The sequence below is a fragment of the Protopterus annectens genome, chromosome 4.part0 (genome assembly GCF_019279795.1).
Source record: "Protopterus annectens isolate FY-2018-M chromosome 4.part0, PAN1.0, whole genome shotgun sequence".
Classification (NCBI taxonomy): Eukaryota; Metazoa; Chordata; order Ceratodontiformes; family Protopteridae; genus Protopterus; species Protopterus annectens.
The window spans coordinates 46,630,241-46,649,888 of record NC_056733.1 but is presented as its reverse complement, the minus strand read 5'-3'; the positions used below and the strand labels follow the sequence as shown (position 1 = coordinate 46,649,888).

Genomic DNA, 19,648 nt, shown 5'->3' with positions numbered 1-19,648 from the left:
AGTCTAGTGAGGTAATGTGTGAGGGGAGGTTATTCCATATTTTCCCTACGGAGTTTGAAAATAGACAGTTACCTGCTGAATTTGTAATTCTAGTTGTGTTGACTTGTAGCCTTTCGGCAGATCGCAGCTGTTTCAAGTTATTGTAGGGGGTAAGGAGGTTACTGAGAGCGGGTGTTTTTGTTGGTTGATAAAGAATGTTATGTGTAATTAAAAGTTGTTGATAGATAAGCTTGTTAGGTAGTTCTAACCAGTGTAAGTGTTTTAAGTTCTGACAGTGGTGAGTTCTGTACTGGGATGCTGTGGCAAAACGGGCTATATTATGATAGGATGTAGTTAGTTTTTTCAGGTTACTTTTAGAGATTGGTGTAAATAGAGGAAGCATACAGTAGGGTGGAGATAAGATGTGATTGAGCTAAGGTGGTCCGTGCTTCTGGTGTAAGGAAGGGTTTGATTCTGTACAGTGAACCTATCTTTTTATTTACTGCTTTTATAGTGTTATTGATGTGACAATCATAGTTAAGATTATTATCAATAGTAACACCAAGCAGTTTGGTAGTAGAGTCTGGGGAGATTAGAGAATTGTCACCTGCAGTAATAGTAAAATTTAGTTGAGAAGATTTGTGGGTAGGTGAGAATAGTAATAGTTTTGTTTTCTTGGAGTTGAGGAGGAGACATCTTTTGAGAACCACTGTTCGACGATTCGAAAAGGTAGATTGTGTGAGTGACTGGAGTTCAGATTGGGTGGAAGCTGTGCAAATGATGGTAGAATCATCTGCATATTGTATGCAGGTAGTGTTTTGGATAGATGATTGAAGATCATTAATAAAGATAGAGAATAAGAGTGGACCTAATATTGATCCTTGAGGTACTCCTAAGGAGATAGGCAGTAGAGCAGATAGAGAATTTTTCCAGAGTACTGCTTGTTGTCGGTTTTCAAGGTAGGATGAGAACCAGGTTAAGGAGGAGAAATCCAAGGCAAGTGATTTTAGTATGTGTAGAAGAAGTTTATGGTTGACCATGTCGAAGGCTTTTGACAGGTCTAGGAAAAGAGAAGCAGTTAGTTTGTTATTATTACGGTTACAGTTTATGGTATTAGTAAAAGAAAGTAGTGCAGTGGTAGTACTATGTGAGGGTCTAAATCCATGTTGAGTGTTTGCTAGTAGGTTATTTTGAAGGAGATGGTTAAGTAGTTGTTTGTGTATACATTTTTCCATGATTTTAGCTAGTGGAGATAATAGTGCTATTGGGCGAAAGTTAGAAAGGTCAGTGGATTTGCCTCCTTTATGTAAGGGTATGATGTGTGATATCTTCCAGATTGCTGGAAAATCACATTCTTTTATGGATCTGTTTATTAGGATCAAAACAGGGTAGGCTATAGCTTTTGCTGCTACTTGAAGGAATTCAGCAGGAAGCTTATCTGCTGAGGGGGTAGTGGGTTTAAGTTTTTGTAAGAGAGATTGTATGTAGGAGGTGGGTATGGGTTGAAGTTGAAGGGAAGGAAGGACTTTGTTGGTGTTACTTAAGATCAGTTGGGAAGCATCAGGGGATAAATGGCTTGCTAGTGTTTGTATGGAAGTAGTAAAGAAGCTATTGAAGTTATTGGCTATTAAAGAGGGATTATCAGGGTCTAGATTCTGTGGGTTGGGTGTTACTACTTTGCCTGGGGTAAGTAGATAATTGATAGTAGACCAGAACTTTTTTGGTTCTTTTTTTGTGGATTGCTGAAGTTCAACATAGTAGTTCTTTTTGTCTGAAATAATAGCATTTTTGGTTTTGTTTCTCAGCTCTCTAAAGGTTTGATAGTCTGTTGGGTTTCTAGAGGAGCCATTTTTCCAAGATTTATTTTTAAGCCTGATCTTTTGTTTAGTATTAGAGGTAAGCCAAGGTGCTGTTTAGGTCTTTATTCTAATGGTATGACTTGGGGCATGGTGGCTTAAGATTGTAAGGAATGCTGAGTTGAAATGTTCAACGGCATTGTTGAGAGAGAGGTGTTTTAGAGGGGTCCAGTTGTATTGTGAGAGTTCTGTTTGAAATCTTTCGGGATTAAATTGCTTCTTTGAATATAGTGTTCTATGTGAGGTAGGTAAGTTTTGATGGGTTTTAGCTCTAATGACATATGTGAGGGAGTGATCGCTAAGGTCATCAGGAAGGATACCAGTTTTGTAGTTTTGTGAGGGGGAGTTTGTAAGAACCCCAGTCTAAGGTGGTTTCTTTTTTGCTTGTTTTATTTATTCTAGTGGGACTATCAATTAGTTGTTTGAAACCAAAAAGTTTAAATGGGAAGTAGGGTTAGCATTGTTACAAGATTTCCAATCAATATTAAAGTCTCCAAGGAGTAGTGTTTCTTGAGGGAGGTTATTGGAGAGTTGTTCAAGAAGTTGTTCTAATGTGGGGATGTTATTTCCTGGGGGCAGGTAAGCACAAATGATGTTTATTGCTTTAGTAGTGTTAATTTGAACTCTAGAGCAGATTATTTCTGCATTATTGTTTTGGGTAAGAGCAAGGTCAAGAAGAGTAAGCTTCAGGTTAGATTTATATAGGATAGCTACTCCACCTCCTTTCTTGGAGGTACGATCAAGTCTAACAATGTTATATCCAGGTGGGGTAATTTCAATGTCTATAATAGACTGTTTTAGCCAGGTTTCTGATAAGCATAGAATGTCAAAGTTGTGTACTTCTAGTAGGGCATGTATTTGACTAACTTTATTACAGATACTGCGTATATTTAGATGGGCCAAGGATAATATGTTTGTGGGTGTAGTTGATGGAGGAAGGAGGGCTTTTATATGGTTTCTGTGTGTTTCAGTAGTTGTAGGTTGAGGGCCTGGATTGGGGTGTATGTCACCATCCTGAAGTAGATGGAGTAGTAGACCATAGTTTTTGGTTTTGTGTTTTAGAAAAGTGTCAAATAATTTCTTTGATTTAGTTTTTAGTAGTTTGCAGTGTAATAGTCTATGGTATTTGACGAGTAGATATATGGATTGTGAGGAGGTAGGTAAGTAGGTTGAAGGTAGGGATGTTGCAGGTGTACTAGTATGTTTTGAGGGAAGTGAGAGAGAAACAGTTATGGAGTGTTCATAGGAGGTTAAGAAGTAGGTAGTGATGAGAAGGAATAATAGTAAGAAGGTGATAGGTAATTTAAGTTGTGACTGGAGGATAGTTATAGACATGATAAAATAGTTGTACGTGAAGTAGGGTTTCCTGATATGTTGTAGAGGGGTGTGTTGTGGGAGTAGGGGGTAAAGTGGAAGGGGCTGTAATGGTGTAGGAGTATTTGTGAGATAGTGGTGGGGCTGGTTATAGTGGGTAAGTAGGTGTGGCTAAATGAAGGATGTTACACAATGTGTGAGGCTTTGAATAGGATAGGGTAGAAGTAGTGAGAGGTGTGTCTAGTGGAAAGATAAATGTAGGACCCCTGGGGGTGGGTGGGATATGGGGGTAGGGTAGGGAGCGGAGTGGGGCACACAAAGTAGACCAGAGGAGAATGGAAAAAGTATCAGGGAAGGAAGGGGGAATCAAGGCAAGAGAAAGTAGCCTAGGAGGAGAGGATAAGACAGAGAGTAAAAGGAGGAAAAGGATTAGGGTAAGAAGGAGAGAATAAAAGTGTAAGGTAGAAGTCAGTACTAATATCCCAAATAGGGATGAGGAAAGGATAACATCTAGTTGGCAACAGTGGTAGTGCAGTAAGCAAACAAGGGAGCTACCAGGCATGGAGCTGTACTAAAAAGGGGGAGAGAGGATAACCTATGTAGGCATCCAAGGAGACTGTGAGGGGAAATGAAGGAATGAGGAAGGGGTAGCTGCTGGCTGCTTAGCTAGTGGCAATCTGAAAGTCTAGCAGGAACATTTAGTTAAAACGTAATATAGCATGACTAGGTAGACATACTCTCTTGTTTTCTGGTGGTAGAGGGTGGTAGGAGAAGACAATGTCCTGATAGAGTCCAAGGGTAGTCTGTGGAGAACACCCTAGTAGTGAAAATAAAGGGATACAACCCAGGCAAAAACACAGGGTCGTTGAGGGGATAATCTCTTGTTTTCTGGTGGTAGAGGGTGGTAGGAGAAGACAATGTTCTGATCGTGTCCAAGGGTAGTCTGTGGAGAACACCCTAGTAGTGAAAATAAAGGGATACAACCCAGGCAAAAACACAGGGTCGTTGAGGGGATAGTCTCTTGTTTTCTGGTGGTAGAGGGTGGTAGGAGAAGACAATGTCCTGATCGAGTCCAAGGGTAGTCTGTGGAGAACACCCTAGTAGTGAAAATAAAGGGATACAACCCAGGCAAAAACACAGGGTCGTTGAGGGGATAGTTCAGAGTTGTCGCACACAGCCAATCTAGTGAATATCTAATTAAATGTTCTATTTTACAGCCTTTTGTTGTTTGAATTGATATTTATTCACTGTTTCATTTATTTAAAACTCCTCAGTGTGTGTTGGAATTCATTTCCCATACATTGCTGGAAGTCATCTCTAGAATCAAAGGTGAAACTTAATGTGCTTTTTACTGAGCTATGGAATTCTTTTCAAAAATAGTTTTTTTCTTCTCCTTTTTCTGGTTGATTTTATTCTTTATCATCCAGGTAGTGGAATTACTAGCCAGTGTCCAATTTTTACCCATATTGGCAGTTTCAGTGTTAATTATTTCATAGCTTCTTTTTTCACACTGGGAGAGCTCAAATCAACCTGTTGATTAGAGAGCAGCCATCTTGGAAATCCTCAAGGTCTTGAGTTAATTAAAATATAGAGGACATTATGTTCATAAACAGCCTTAAATCTAACACTCTGTAAGACAGTGTAATGTTGGTGGTATTGCTGTTCAGTTTCACTCCTTGGCTGTTTGCTGTAGTGCACTACCCAGAGGGAGTCTCACATAACTGCAGAACATAAAAGCTTTAATCAGACGTTTTTCAGCAAAATATTCTGAAAATCTGTTTCTTCATTTTGAAGTTGGCAAAGAAAGGCAATCACTGTTTTAGCTATTTGTTTGTTAAAGAATAAGTGTTTGGTTTTTCACAGAGTAATGTTGACCTTTGAGTTGATTGTAGTGTGTGTGATTAGTAGCTCAGGCATCTGAGGTGCTGAAAGAAAGGGATGGGCATGCCCAACTCATGAGAGAAGGTAGTTGTAGAAGCTTTACCTACTTACAATCCCTGATGCCAGCTGGAGATTTAGAGGGGGTGTTATCTAAGGAGTGAAGAGAATGGACCTTGGCTGATGTGCTGTGGAGTTGGGGTGATATGCCAGCATGTGACTGTCCCCATTGTATGCCTGCCATTTAGACACACTGTTGATCACAGGGGAGAGGGATTGAGGGTATTTCATTATGGAAAAAGATTTTCATGGGAATGAATGACTTGCAGTTCTGGGACACCCAAAGTTCTTCGGTGGCCTTAACCCTGACAGAATAAGTCCATTGGAGTATAAGGAGGGTTAATTAGATAGTACAAAGTGTAGGGGCACTGGGATGTGCTAATGGCTGGCGGAATGGGAGGAACAATAATGTAAAAAAAGTGTAATAGATGAGGGGAATGGAACAAATTAGGGATAAGACTGTTATAGGGATAAGCAGAATAAGGTAAAGAAAGCATATGTCAAATAAATAAACTATATAAAAAAGTTAACTGTATTATATCAATGTGGAGCTTTTCTCTGTAAGCCTCTGCTGAAAATGAGGTATTATCCCATTCCAACTTTCCCAGTTTACAAATGTCAAATAAGTACAAATAATAAAGTATGTTATTAGTGTGAGAGAAAAATTAGGTTACAAGTTAGAATTTCTCATGAAGTCTTGTCTGGTTGTACCAAGGTGAGACTAGAAAATGCATTTAGAGAAGTTAGAACTACACTGATGTGTCGAAGCAATGACATTGGTAGTTTTTTAAAGGTGGTGTTTGAGGGATTTCCTAGAGGATTGTTAGGTAGTACATGCTTTAAAATTTTGTGTAATGATATTCTGGCTGCCTGGGTTAACATGGTAAAGTATCTTTGAGCAACATCCAGGCTGTGTCAAGGGGTCTGACTGGTAGAGTATTATCAGAGTTCTTTAGTGTTTTCATCTTTTCTTTTTTAGTAGTAATCATAATTTGCATGTAAGTCTTTTGAGAAGGAGGAGGGCTGTTCTTGCCCTGGTAGCTAGATGACTTTGTTAATTGTGAGTCAGTGGTGTACATTATATACAGTTGCGTGACTGTAACAGAGCTTTTTTTTTTCAGTCCTTTTTAAGATGTCTGATTTAATAGGGGATTACTGGGCAATTAAAAGAACTGAATATTCCAGTCAAGCAAATAACACGTTCATGTCAGTTGCTTCTCTTGAGCTTATAGGCAAAATAGAGATGGGGGTTCCTGGGGGCTCACCTCCTTATAAAATACTTTTGCTCCAGTGTTTTGTTGTTCTGGATTTTTGATTGCTGTCATGTGAGTTCACCGGAAATTTTTTAAAATAATGTCCTTTATTTCTACCTAGAACTGAGCACTGCAGTTTGCTGCCTTTAGTTTAGTGCAGTCAGAATATACACAAGTTAGAACTGTGTGTTTATACAAACTGACATGAAGGTTCATGGCAGTCAGTCTAGAGGAGTAAAGCTATGAACTGTTAATGAGCTGCTTTCTGTGACCAGGGTACAAAATTTGATTCCTTCCATATTTCTTTTCTCTGAGCAAGTCACTTAATCAGAAAGTGCTCCCAGGGCACCCCAGAAAAGGGACAGCTCTGTCTGGTGGGCCTAACTGGTCAACAGATATGTAAAATAAAAATGGTGCAGGAAGAAGCAATGAACAAAGTAGTTAACATGATTTAATAAAGACGGTATTTGTCAAGTATGCTAATGTATTGTAGACAGTAGTCCTTAAGAAATGAATGAACAAGAGTCTAAATATGTGCTAAATTAGTGTTGAAAATCAAGCTATATTACTTGGCTTTTAATTATTGTATTGGCTGATAGTAAAGAATGTTTTCTGGCCTGTTGTTGAAATATACTGAGTTACAGGTGACTGTTTCTACAGGATATAGTGAAGAAAGGTTTGTGGAAATTTTCAGAGGCACAGATCTTGGTCAGTACATTGCCCAGCTGTCCGAGGAGGAGCAAGGAGAACTTTTTCACTGGTACCTCCGTGACTTTCTGCTTATGACCATGCATATCTCTTCTATAGAGGAGCTACAGGTATGTAAACTTTCATTTGGCATGTTTTAGAAAATGAAACCCCTGCACAGTATGCATCATAACACCGATAATAGTTGTAATACCTGGTTAGAGCTGCCAGTCAGCAGAGCAGTCTTGTAAAGCACACTGTTTTTTTAACATCTCTATTGAATTATCACTTAAGACATCGGCAAACATAGATTTATATAAAAGGAAGCAAACCATATTAAGAAGTTCTCAGTAATACATCAGGAGTTGTTGAGAACGTTTGTTTTATGTTCAGCACTGAGTGACAGCAAAGCTAATTTAGTTCTGCTTCATTACTTCAATTGCATTTGAGGGCTGTCTAATAGAATGAGAGGAGGGTTGGACTTTTTCTTTCCTCACTGATTTCCTGCTGGTTGACAGAATCAGTGTGTAAGCTTTCAAAAGATCTGATCATCTATGTTCTTCACTTTTCAGCAGTTGATTTATTATTTTTCATCTTACCAGTTCAACTTTTTTCTTGTTCTCAACAGATTCATTTTCTTCTAAACTTTTTTTTTTTTTTATATACATCTCTTATGTAAGATTTTATTCCACAAATGCATAAATAGCAAGAACCTGATATCCCAGTATGCTTTGCTTAGGCTGCAAATACCATCCAGAAACTGAAGAGTTCTTTTAGGGCTTCATAGTGACTCATATTTACTGGCTAGATAAACATTTCCAGCAGTAACTCTGGTTATCCTCCTTGAAAGAAAAAACTCTTGAAACAGTTAGCTAAATCCCATTTTCAACAGAAAGACAAATCATCTTTTAATCTTTTTTGGGGGGAAAAAGATGAGATTGCATACTTCATCTGAAAAACTCAATTGAATCAGGAGCAAGAGGGGATTCTCTTCTGAGATTTGGTGAAGTTCAAGAACACTGCATAGATGACTGCCAAGAGAGTCACTAGAAAGACTTTCACTGACTATTTTGTTAAGCTAAAGAGAGTGTTAAGATGCTAGTGATTATATTGTCAGTAGAGTTAAGGGGCTTTCCATAGAAGTGAGAAACTGTCACTTGCACCTGCTTTCACTTTGTGAGCTCATCAAATTGATTTGGTGTTTCCTTTTTCAGACTCTTCTTTAGCACTTACGGAGTTCACAGCAGGTGATTCTCTGGCCTCTAGTCACTGTAGAGGAGCCAGACCAGGAAGAACTAGTGGTCTGTTGTAGTTAACTCCTTTTAGAGCGGTAAGGGTACAAGCAGAAACTCCAGTATAGACTAAAAGGACTGAAGTGCTCCTTCTTCACTTGTTTCTTCTAAGTATTGCTACATTTAATAGAGCTGTTAGAATTAATAAAAGCCCTGGTGGTCTTAACTAAAAAGTTTGCCTTCTGTCCAGATGTATCTCATTGCCATATGTAGGGAGCCATCAGAGGACATTTTCTAGTGTCTCTCATATAACCTCAGTGTTCAGAGCTAACACAATAGTTTAGAACACCATAAAAAGACACATATTTGAAGTTGAAGATATCCTGAGTCGTAGAGATTTTTTTTTCCCTGGTTCTTCCTCTTAGTAAGGCATACGTCCTCATTAGATACAGCATTTGAATACTTTTACCACAGGGTGGGTGAGTAGCTAGATTTTCATGATGCCACTGTCCACTTGAAAAAGAGAGAAGGTTGTCAGTATTTTCCTTCTGCATTCTCAACCTATGTGATGAATAACTTTGAGGCTGTCATCTGTTATGACTTAGAGTGGTTTAATTTGGTTTGTGGTTTCTATTTTTGCGTTATTACATGAGGTAATATGAAGTGTATGTAAAATCTTCTCACCTAGGCAATTGTAATTTCCTATACCTTTCGCTTTTGGAGAAGAACTTGACACAGCTGCAGGGAGTTCAAAATTTAGTGTCAGTATTACTGATTTGGAGTTCCCAATCGTGTCATAGTATTCCCTTGCTTATTTACTGGCTGCAGGTCATTGTTGAGTCTGTCTAAGATCGTCTGCATGCATTCTGAACCCTGCATAGTCTGGGTCCGGCTTATCTAAAAGAACTTAGGGTTCTCTATGCTTTGAGTATGTCCCTTAGGTTTGTTGAAGAGGGATTTCAAGCTGTTCAAGAACTGTTCTGAAATATTTGGTAAGCAGTTATTTGCCTCTCTGGTTCTAGTTCTAAAATCAGTTACTTTTTCTGATTTGGCAATGTGGTGTGGAAGCTTCTTTTAGTAGGTCCCTGAAATAGCATCTATTTACAAGAGTCAAAACCCTGTTATACGGAGCTCTGAAGTTTTAATAATATATCTTAATTTTTTACCCATGTTTTACCATATTTATCTTTAGTGTCGATTCTATAGGGTACAGCATTTTCTTTTTCTTTCAGTGCTGCCATTACTTAAACATTTTAACATGGTAAGTTAAGTAAACATTAATGGGTGCAATAATGTAGTTTTTGCAGTTACTCCTGTATATCAGTGCACACATACACAAGTTACATTTGTGGTCTATATATCTATATACATATATATCTCTTTTCTCTTTGTCCTGTTTTCCCTTTGCTCACTGGAAACCTCTCTTGTTTATCTGAACCTACCTGTGATTACAATGGATAGTGCTGTGTGTCTGTGCTTTTCTAGCAGTAATGTCTTCAGTGAGATGCTGTCATAACCTTTGTCATTCTGTTACTCTTCATGCTGTTTCACTACGAATTTGCTTCCATTATGGTTATGTTACATTTGTACCATATAATGCAGTAGGATTAGAGAGTGTTATTAATCTGTACACTGACATAAGTATGTGTGATGGTCACAGCTGAAGAATGTAGTAGCGAGGGAAACCTATTACATTGTGCAAAATGGATGGGCAAGTGACAGGACCAAGTAGCAATAACGTGAATAAGCAGCACAAGGGATCAGGAAGTTGTAGTCACCCCTAAGGTGCGTCATGCCACGCATTGTGAAAAGGTATAATTGAAGGCCAGCAAAATTCTGGAGCATATATCTGTAAAATGTGTCACAAGAAAACAACAAACTGACTTATCTGTTATACAGAGACACACAAGTCACAGAGAGTTTGATACACCCTAATCTCAAACAACTTTAGCTAGCTGCCTGGATGATTCGGTTTTGATTCTTCTTGGGCACCTTTTTCATGAGGATGTCCAGCAGGTAGTAAAGAAGACAAGAAAAATTCACCAGGATCCCATCAGGAGTTACGTACCTCTGGTTCTGAAATGTTTGTGATTTATTTTCCTCTGGTGTGTCTTACTTCTTTATCAAGGTACATCTGGTAGCGATTTCAACATGTCTACCCGTGAGTCCTCCCCTTTCTTTTCTGTTTGTGGTAAAACAGTTTGTTAAGGGGTTTTACATCTTAGACTTTTTAGAAAACAGATGGCTCCTTCATGGGATCATAACTTTCTGCTAGAAAAGTGAACTGTGTCTCCTTTTGAATCAGCTCATCATACATATTTATTTCCAAAGTTGTTTCAGACTTTACTTTGAATCAAGCCATCTGTCTCTGTGTATTTTCTAGATCCTCAGAACTATACGGATAAAGGATTCTACATACTCTGCATGTGCTTAGGTAGCTCAGGTACTATCTTGACAGCACTAAGCCATTTAGAAAAGCTGATCAGCTGTTTATTTCTTATGATGGGACAAAAAAGTGACAACCCATGTCAAAACAGTCTGTTTCTATATGGTTATCCTTGGCTGTTGCCTTTTGTTATGCTCATCATGTTAAATCAACTCCAGGCAGTATCATGTCACATTCCACTAGAGCCTTGTCATCTACAGTGGCATACTGGGTGGATATTAAAAGCATTTTAAAGGCAGCAACTTAGTCCTCTGTGCATACGTTTACAAAGCTTTACAGCCTGGATTCCTTTTCTAGCTCCAGAACTGGCTTTGCAAGGGAAATTCTCCACATCTCCTGAATCCGTATCCTTTCTCATCCCAGACTAGATAGGCTTTAGTAATCGACCCATATAACCAAAAGGCTACTGCAGCAGTGAAAATGATGAACATAGTACAGTTTGTAGGCTGTACTTACCAGTAGTAGTGGATGTTGGAATTCCTCACTGTCGCAGTAGTCGCACCCACATGCCATCCCCCTACTTCTGTACATAGTTAGTTTTTGGATATAAAGTTTTTGATTACTGTCTGTATATTTCATTGGTTCAAGACTGGTATACTCTTCTCTCTGTATGGGCAAGAAAATCCTGAAGATTCTTCATACTGAATGCTGATTTCCCTTCTTGGGGACTGTGCATTCAGCATTCAAAGTGAAGGTGTGGGAGGGAACGAGATCTTTGTGAAGCTGCCTGGTCATTGTGTCCTGGGCGGGTGATGCCCATGTGGCCAAAAGACTACTGAGTGGTGCCGAATTTCAGGAAGCTTTGTTTCACAGAGAGGGAGGTGAGATTCTCAAAGATCAACCAGAGGTATTAATCACAGTGTAGGACAGCAGGTAAGTTAAGGAATTATTTGGGCAAGGGAAAGGAAACTTTTTTTTGTACAGCTGGATGAGGTATAACTGCAGTACTTAGATGGACTCAGTACACAATACATTTTCTTCTGTCTGCATCATTTATGTTCATAGTTATGTTGTTGCTGTTTATGAAAAATTTGTGTAATCACTCGACATGGAATTAAATTCTGCTATCTTAGAGCTTGTTTTCTTTTTGATGAATTTTTGTGATTGCAACTTTGAAAGTTGAGAATATCATAATATTGAGTTGTTTAAATGTGAAACAGAAAGTGTAGGATTATAGTATATTATTATAGTTATATATGTAATATAGTTAAAGATATTCTGAAATAAGTGTATTTCATAAATACTTCCGTTAACATGCTTTTAGTGGCATTGCTAAGCTGCACATATTTTATTTTGTTTAGTTGAAATTTGGCTATAACTAAACTTACTGAAGTATGGAAGACCAAATGCTTTGCTGATGTGCACATTATTAAAATTGTTATATTTTTTGTTTAGTGGCAGGAAGAGGCAGTAAGCCTATCTTGTCTCCCATTCAAGTGCATTACTCTCCCCTCAATATCTGCCTTCACTCCTACCCTTCTTCACCTTTTCCATGCCCTTCTGAATGCTTCTATGGATTTGATGTCTAGCCCGTTTTGTGGTGGTTCATTTTATAGGTCTGAAATCCTTCCTTTGAAAAAATAATTTGAGAGATCCAGGGAGTAGTTAGGCCATGTGATGTGCTTGTTGAATGATCCCTTTACAACTTTCTGACACAATCTTAGACACCTATATCAGGTATATTGTGGCCTGTACTGTAGGTCTGTTCATGTCCTTTCCCCTTCATCCCATTTGCTTTCCTGATGGCTTTCTTCTACATTTTTAACAGGTATCTGATGTTCCTTTTCCCTATGTGTTATTTTACTTTGCTACTTGAGTGTTTTCATGTAAGGATACACACAGCTGTTCTGTTCTCTGCTGTCAGTGCTCTGGCATTCTGCTCCTGGTGATCCAGCTCAGGTGTGACCCACACCTCTAAGTACCTTTCCTGTTTTCGGCATTAATTCCATTTCACTGCTGATTCTAAACACTAGGGTCATGGTAGTCTGTGTATTCCTCTGCGTTTGTCTGCACTATACATCGGCAGCCACCTTTCTTCCCACTTGTCCAGGATTTCCAATCCTTCCTTTGAAACCAAATTCTTCCTTAGACTCACTCTCATCCTCCACTGCTGTGTACATCTTTGTGCTATCAGTGAACTGGTCAAGTCCTGTCCTTTATCCACCAGTTGTTTATGAAACAAGAGCACTGAAGAATATTACCATCGGCATTAACACATGCATTTCTGCACTACTTACTTTCCTTATTTCTAACATCTGACTGACCACAATGCCCAGCGTCCTACCTTTCAGCTATGTGGCAGTCCAATTTCTCATTTGTGGTCCTGTCCCAAAATGTTCTGTTTCTTGCATCAGTCATCTGTCAGGGATTTAGTCAAAAGCCTTTTTGAAGTCCAGGTGTATCACTGATACTGGCGCCACCTTTTATACTCATCTATAACCCGGTCACAGAATGGAGCTCAATTTGACAGCTCCTCCTGGCCATGATCTCATGTTATTTGCTGTCTTAGAGATAGGTGTCTTTTAGGAAAGCAACCAATATTCCCCACAAGAATCTCCCTATGACCATTCCTTACATTGTTGTTAGGCTTATAGACCTTTAACGTCTCCCATTGGGTAAGGGAACAACCCTTGCTGTCTTTCATTTGTCAGATCTTTCTTTGCGGGCCATTTATTTGTTAAAAAGCTCCATCAGAGTACATGGTACCATGATTCCTGTCATCTCTGGGAGGGTAGCCCATCTATCTGTTCTACTTTATTCTTAAAGGCAATCAGTTTCCTGTCCTTTTCCCACTGTATGCTGCCATCTTTTCCTTTCATCTCTCATTTCTGTTCTTCCTCCCAGTATGCCATCATACCTCTACTTTCCTTACTGAAAATCTGGAAATTTGTATTTGGTTAGCCTACTCAGGTCTGTCCTGCCCTTCTGTCTTCTGCTCTTTATCTAAATAAAAGTCTTTGTTCTATTTCCTGATCCCTCTCTCCCCCACCAAAGGACCAATCACAATACCAGTAGATTGCCAGGCACCCAGTATTACTGCTGCACAGGTTAAAACAGCACTATCCAAGGCCAAGAATACAGCTTCTGTGGGACCTGACAAGTATCCCTGACTGTGTTCTACATGAACTACAAAGTGAACTGGCACCTCACCTGTGTGCCCTGTTCAGTCACATCCTTACCTCAGGCTTTGTCCCTACCGAATGGCGCACTGCTGCAGTCATCCCACTCCACAAAGGAGGAGCGACTACAGACCCTGGGAACTATCGTCCCATTAGTCTGACAAGTCTGATATGCAAAGCTATGGAACCCATCATCATGGACCTAATAAACAGAGATATAGGGAACCTCCAAACTCTGGATCCTACACAGTTTGGTTTTGTAAAGGGTAGATCATGCCTGCTAAACCTGGTTGGCTTCTTTGAGTCAGTCACCAGAGCTGTGGATGAAGACAAGGTGGTTCATACAACCTACCTTGATCTGGCCAAGGCCTTTGATATGATTCCCCACTCAGGAATCCTACAAAAACTCACAAGCTAGGCATCATCCCCTATATCACTAGGTGGGTTGCAAACTGGCTCACAGATGGAACCCACAGTGTGAAAGTAGCTGACTCCAAGTCAGACTTTCGACCAGTCATGAGTGGAGTCCCACAGGGTTCAGTCCTCTCCTGTTTGGTATCTACTTTTCTGAAGGTCAGACCAACACGAAGGGACTGTGGCTGACAAAGTTCGTAGACGGTTGCAAGTTGGGAGCCATAATTAACTCCCCAATTGATGTTGACATCCTACAGAAAGGCCTCATTGAGACCAATGACTGGTGTCAGAACCATGGCCTTAAGCTCAATGCCAAAAAGTGTGTCATCATCCCCTTTGGGAAAAACCCGGTTCCCATGAATTATCACATTGATGGTATCCACTGAACACAGAAAGCGTCATAGGTCGGTACTAGGCTGTTGGACCTAGGGCATATATAAGCCTAGACAAAAAGGTACCCTGGCTTTCACCACCCAAGAAAATTATTTTCCTGTGCCCCTGTTGAGCAGAGCCACAGAGGTGATCCCCAGGGTGAATTTTCTATTTTCCATCCAATCATCACGATTTTTCTTGAAGAGTGCTAATGAGGAGCTTTGTTGGATATAGAATAGGTATTTTGTTCCAGAGTATGGGAAGTCTCTGGGACAGGAACCTATCCCTCCATCATGTTCTGCTTATTGTGGTAACGAGGTTTAGGTCCCTAGAGCATGTAGCTCAGACTGATTGGGATTTCTTTAAGTGGAGCATATCCAACAGTTCTGGGTTTGACATAGTTTGTATGTTAGGCAGAGATCGCCTCTGAGTAGGCGATATGCGACGGAGTAAAGCTAGAGTTTTTTGAGACGGTCTGCATAGGGCATCTGTTTGAGGCCGGTAATCCTCTTTGTGAGGTATTTCTGCAGCCTTTCCAGTTGTTGTAGATGTCTTGTGAGATGCATACTAAAAGGAGCGTTGTACTCTTATAATGGGTCTAATGAGTGACGAGTAGAGGGGAGCAATGACCTCTTTTTTCCTGCATGAGAACCCTTTTGTGATGAGGTGTGCCACGTAGAAGGATTTCCTGACTACTGTGGCCATGTGATTATCAGAGGTAAGACTCCTGTCGACCTGTGTCCCAAGGTGTCTTATCACACTTTCGGTGTTAAGTAGACTATCACCTATGTGGTGGCTCATGACTACAGAGTTTTTACCAAAGGGGCTGACAATGCACATTTTGGCATTGAACGTGAGGCCATTGGCTTTGACACCAGGCATCTGTCTCAGTGAGGACCTTTTGTAAGATGTCCACATCATTAGGAGTTTCTATTATGGCTCCTAGTTTGCAGTCATCTGCGAACTTCATTAGCCAAAGACCTTCTGTGTTAGCCTGTACTTCAGAAAAATAGATGCCAAATGGGAGAGGACCCAGGACTGAACCCTATGGTATACCACTTGTCACTGGTCTGAAATCGGATTTGGAGTCCGCTACTTTCACAGTGTGGGTTCTGTCAGTGAGCCAGTTGGCAACCCATCTTGTGACATAGGGATTTATACCTAGTTTAGTGAGTTTATCTATAATTCCAGAGTGGGGGATGGTGTCAAAAGCCTTGGCGAGATCTAGATAGGCTGTGTGAACCACCTTACCCTCATCTACAGCTGTGGTGACTGCTTCAAAGAAGTCTATCAGGTTTAGGAGACATGATCTGCCTTTTACAAACCGGGACTGGGTGGGGTCCAGAGTTTGGAGATTACCAATGTTTTTGTTTATAAGTTCCATGATGATACGTTCCATGGCCTCGCAGACCAGGCTCGTTAAGCTAGTGGGGTGGTAGTTCCCTGAGTCCATGGTGGCTCCCTCTTTGTGGAGCGGGATAAACGTCGCTGTGTGGCATTCAGTGGGCACAAAGCTTGAGGTGATGCTATAATTGAACATGGTGCTTAGGTGGGGTGCCAGTTCATTCTGTAGTTCATGTAGAACGCAGCCTGGGATGTTGTCAGGTCCCATGGATGCTGTGTTCTTGGCTTTGGAGAGTGTGTTTTTTACCTGTGCAGCCATGATTACAGGAACTTTGCATTCTTCCGGTATAGAGATGGGCCCTTTAGGGGGTGAGAGAGGGGGTAAAGTTAGCACTGAGCCTATCTGCCAGGATGTTGGCAATATCAGTTGTTTCTGTATATTTAGTGTCATTGTGCTTTAACTCAGAGCAGATCTGAGTATTGCCATTGAGATTTGTGACATAACTATAGAATGCTTTGTGGTTGTCTTTAGAATCAGTGGCAATTTTGTTTTCATAACCAGGTTTGGAGGATTTTATGAGGGATCTCAGCTTCTTACTGAGGCTGACCAGGGAGTTCCTCCAATCATGGGATTTTACTCTTTTTTTGCAACAGTTTCTTTCTTCTGTTGTAGAGCTTGTTTATGGCAGGGGACCACCAGATTGGCTTCCTTTTTTGGAGGATGGCATCTTGGTTCTGTTAGGGATACCACGATTCATGCACTTGTGTAAGTGGTTATAAAGTGCATTTGTGTAGGATTCAGCAGTCATACCTCTATTGTTCGTCTGCATGGATGTCGTGAAGTTTGCCATTTCTGTCTTAAGAAGCGTGAAGTTGGCTTTGGAGAAATTTTTTACAGTGGTTTCCCTAATTGGGGGGGTGGGGGTGGGATGTGGATATCTATGGTGATTAGCTTGTTGTTTGATCTGACAAACAAGGAGTTGACCTCAGGTGTGGAACACCGGTCGCCCATGTTGGTAATGACCAGGTCTAGGATATTGCTGCCCTTGGTGGGGGTGTGGATACGTTGATCCAAGGCATTAGAATTTATTAATTCCAGAAAATGTTGAGCAAAAGAGTTGGTAAATGAGTAGTTTTCCCAGTTAATGGTGGAGTAGTTGAAATCATCCATTATGGAGGGTGTTGGGTTGTGCCCTAATATTTTCCAGTGTATCAAGACATGAGGAGTGGGAATCATGGGGCATGGTGGGGGATCTGTAGCAAGTTACAATTTGGATTGCGGTCTTGCCCAGAGGTAGTTGCACTTGGATAATCTCAGATGCATTATGCTGAGGAACTAGCCTGGAGGTGTGGATATCCTTAATGAATATGGACATGCCTCTGCCCTTAGTGTTTTGGTCCAGGTTAGGTGGCCGGAAGGTGTGGTATGAATTATAGCCTGGTAATGCAGGGGTGCTCTCTGGAGCCTTGAACCAGGTCTCTGTCACTGCACAGATGTCAATGTTCTCCATTTTAAGGAGTGCCTCATGTGAATGCATTTTGAGGTTTGACTTCTAGCACTGAGTAGCATTACCCTCAGCTTTTGCTTTCTTGTACCTATTACAGTGATGAATTTGTCATTTGAACCTTGCCTAAAAAAGGCACTATAGGGGCTTAGCCAGTATCCGGAATCCCAAGGGTGACAGGTGCAGGCCATCTCTGGCAAAGCATCGTGGTCTGTCAATCATGTCATCCCAGGCAGTCAGATACTGGATCCCCTTAGAATGAGACCAGTAGCTTAGCCAATTGTTGAAGTCGATCATTTTGTCCTTGTACTGTGGTATCATTCTGGGTGATGGCAGGATGCTACTCAGGGCTAGGGTCATACTTGCCTGGGCTACAAGATCAGAGAGCTCCTCCATGTCTCTTTTCATGTAGTCCAGGGAGGTACGTCTCAGGTCATTCACACCAGCATGGACAATGACAGTGTCATATTTGTACTTGTTGTAGAGTGACCCGAGTGCGTGCATTGTGGCAGATCCTGGCACCCGACAGGCAGCTGACAGAAACTTTCTCCTTGTTTAGCCAGGTGAGTGGAACATCAGTGTGCCTGACTATAGAGTCACCTATGACTGGAATGTCATAAGAGATCTGGGAACACAGGTTGACAGCAATCTCTCTTTTGACTACCACATTGCCACTGTGTTCAGAAAGTCCTATGTGGCACATCTCATTACTCAATAGTTTTGCATCTAGGAAGAAAGAGGTCATTGTCTCCCTCTACTCTTCCCTCATTAGGCCAATCATCGAGTACAATGCCCCATTTGGCATGTACCTCACTAGATACCTACAACAACTGGAGAGGCTGCAAAAATACCTCATAAAGAGGATCTTAGGCCTTAAACACTTGTCCTATATGGACAGACTCAAAAAACTCCCGACTATTCTCTGTCTCATATCGCCCACTTAGAGGCGATCTCTGCTTGACTTACAAAGCCATGTTTGACCCAGCTCTGTTAGAAATGCTACGTCTAAAGAAATCCCAATCCCTCCACACTACACGCACCAGAGACCTCAATCTCATCACCACAATCAACAGAACAAGCTGGAGGGACAGGTTCATAACCCAGAGACTGCCCATGCATGGAATAGACTTCCCATACATGTCAAGCAGAGCTCCTCACTGGCCCTCTTCAAGAGAAATCTTGATGAGTGGATGGGAAATAGAAAATTCACCCCAGAGACCACTCCAGTGGCTTTACTTGGCAGAGGCACTGGGAACTAAGGTTGGGTGGCACGATGCCAGGGTAATCCTATGGGCTAAACTTGTAAAGGCTCCAGGGCCATTAGCCGAGTACACACCTATGAACCTTCTGCCAGCTCTGCTTCATCTTACAACATTTATGCTGTCACCACCTCTGTTTTTCATGTAGCCACCTAGTACCTTACCTTCTCTGTCTGCATACTACTTTTGTTCACCTCTCATACATCCTAGCTTTTGCCGTTTTTACTAGTATAACATTCCTGTGTAGCCATATTGACCTTCTCTTTCCAACATTTTGTGTCTTCCTTGAACCCTTGATTATTTCCCTGAGGATTCCATCACCTGACTCCTTCCCATGACTTATTTATTTCCTGAATTTGCTGCCAGTCTCCTAACTCATGTACAACATTTTCCTGCATGATTAACATAATCCACTGTCTTGAAATTCCACACTACCATCTTCATATTCTTACTTTCCCAGTCTATCCAAACATTGGCATATAGCTGTTTTAGATTATGTTGCCATTATCTACTGGACATCCATGACACCTTCTGCTTTGGTGTTAGTGCCACATCCAGAATTGTATCTTTTTCTGGTGTAGACTTGTATCAGTTCGCTAAAACTTAGTTGTTCAGGAACTTAGTCAGCTCCCACTTCCTCTCTGCCGTGGAGTTCAGAATGTTGTAGTTTGCTCTTGTTATAGAGTCTGATCCCCCATAAGTGTTTTTCTTTTTTACCTGTCCCACTCCATTACTCTTGTCTATAATCCTTCTGTTTTAATGTGTGTAAGAATTGGAAGCCTGCATCGGTGTACGAGCTCTCCTCCCCATTTTCCTCCATATTAGCTGCTAAGACATTTAACCTAGATTCTGATCTTGCCCACTTCATTGTTCTCTGTTGCAGTGGTGTTCCTTTTTAATTTTGTATGTGTACAGTCTCATCCAGTGGCC

The 19,648-nt window shown here is 40.8% G+C and overlaps 1 protein-coding gene across 1 annotated transcript in view; it reads left to right on the top strand.

Moving 5' to 3' along the window:
- Nucleotides 1–19,648, top strand: part of RNF213 (ring finger protein 213) — a gene marked incomplete in the record, with an annotated part of 2,890,576 nt that overhangs the window by 1,890,124 nt on the left and 980,804 nt on the right. The window contains 1 exon segment of the mRNA XM_044069632.1: nucleotides 7,001–7,158. Coding sequence (XP_043925567.1) covers nucleotides 7,001–7,158 — 158 coding nt within the window.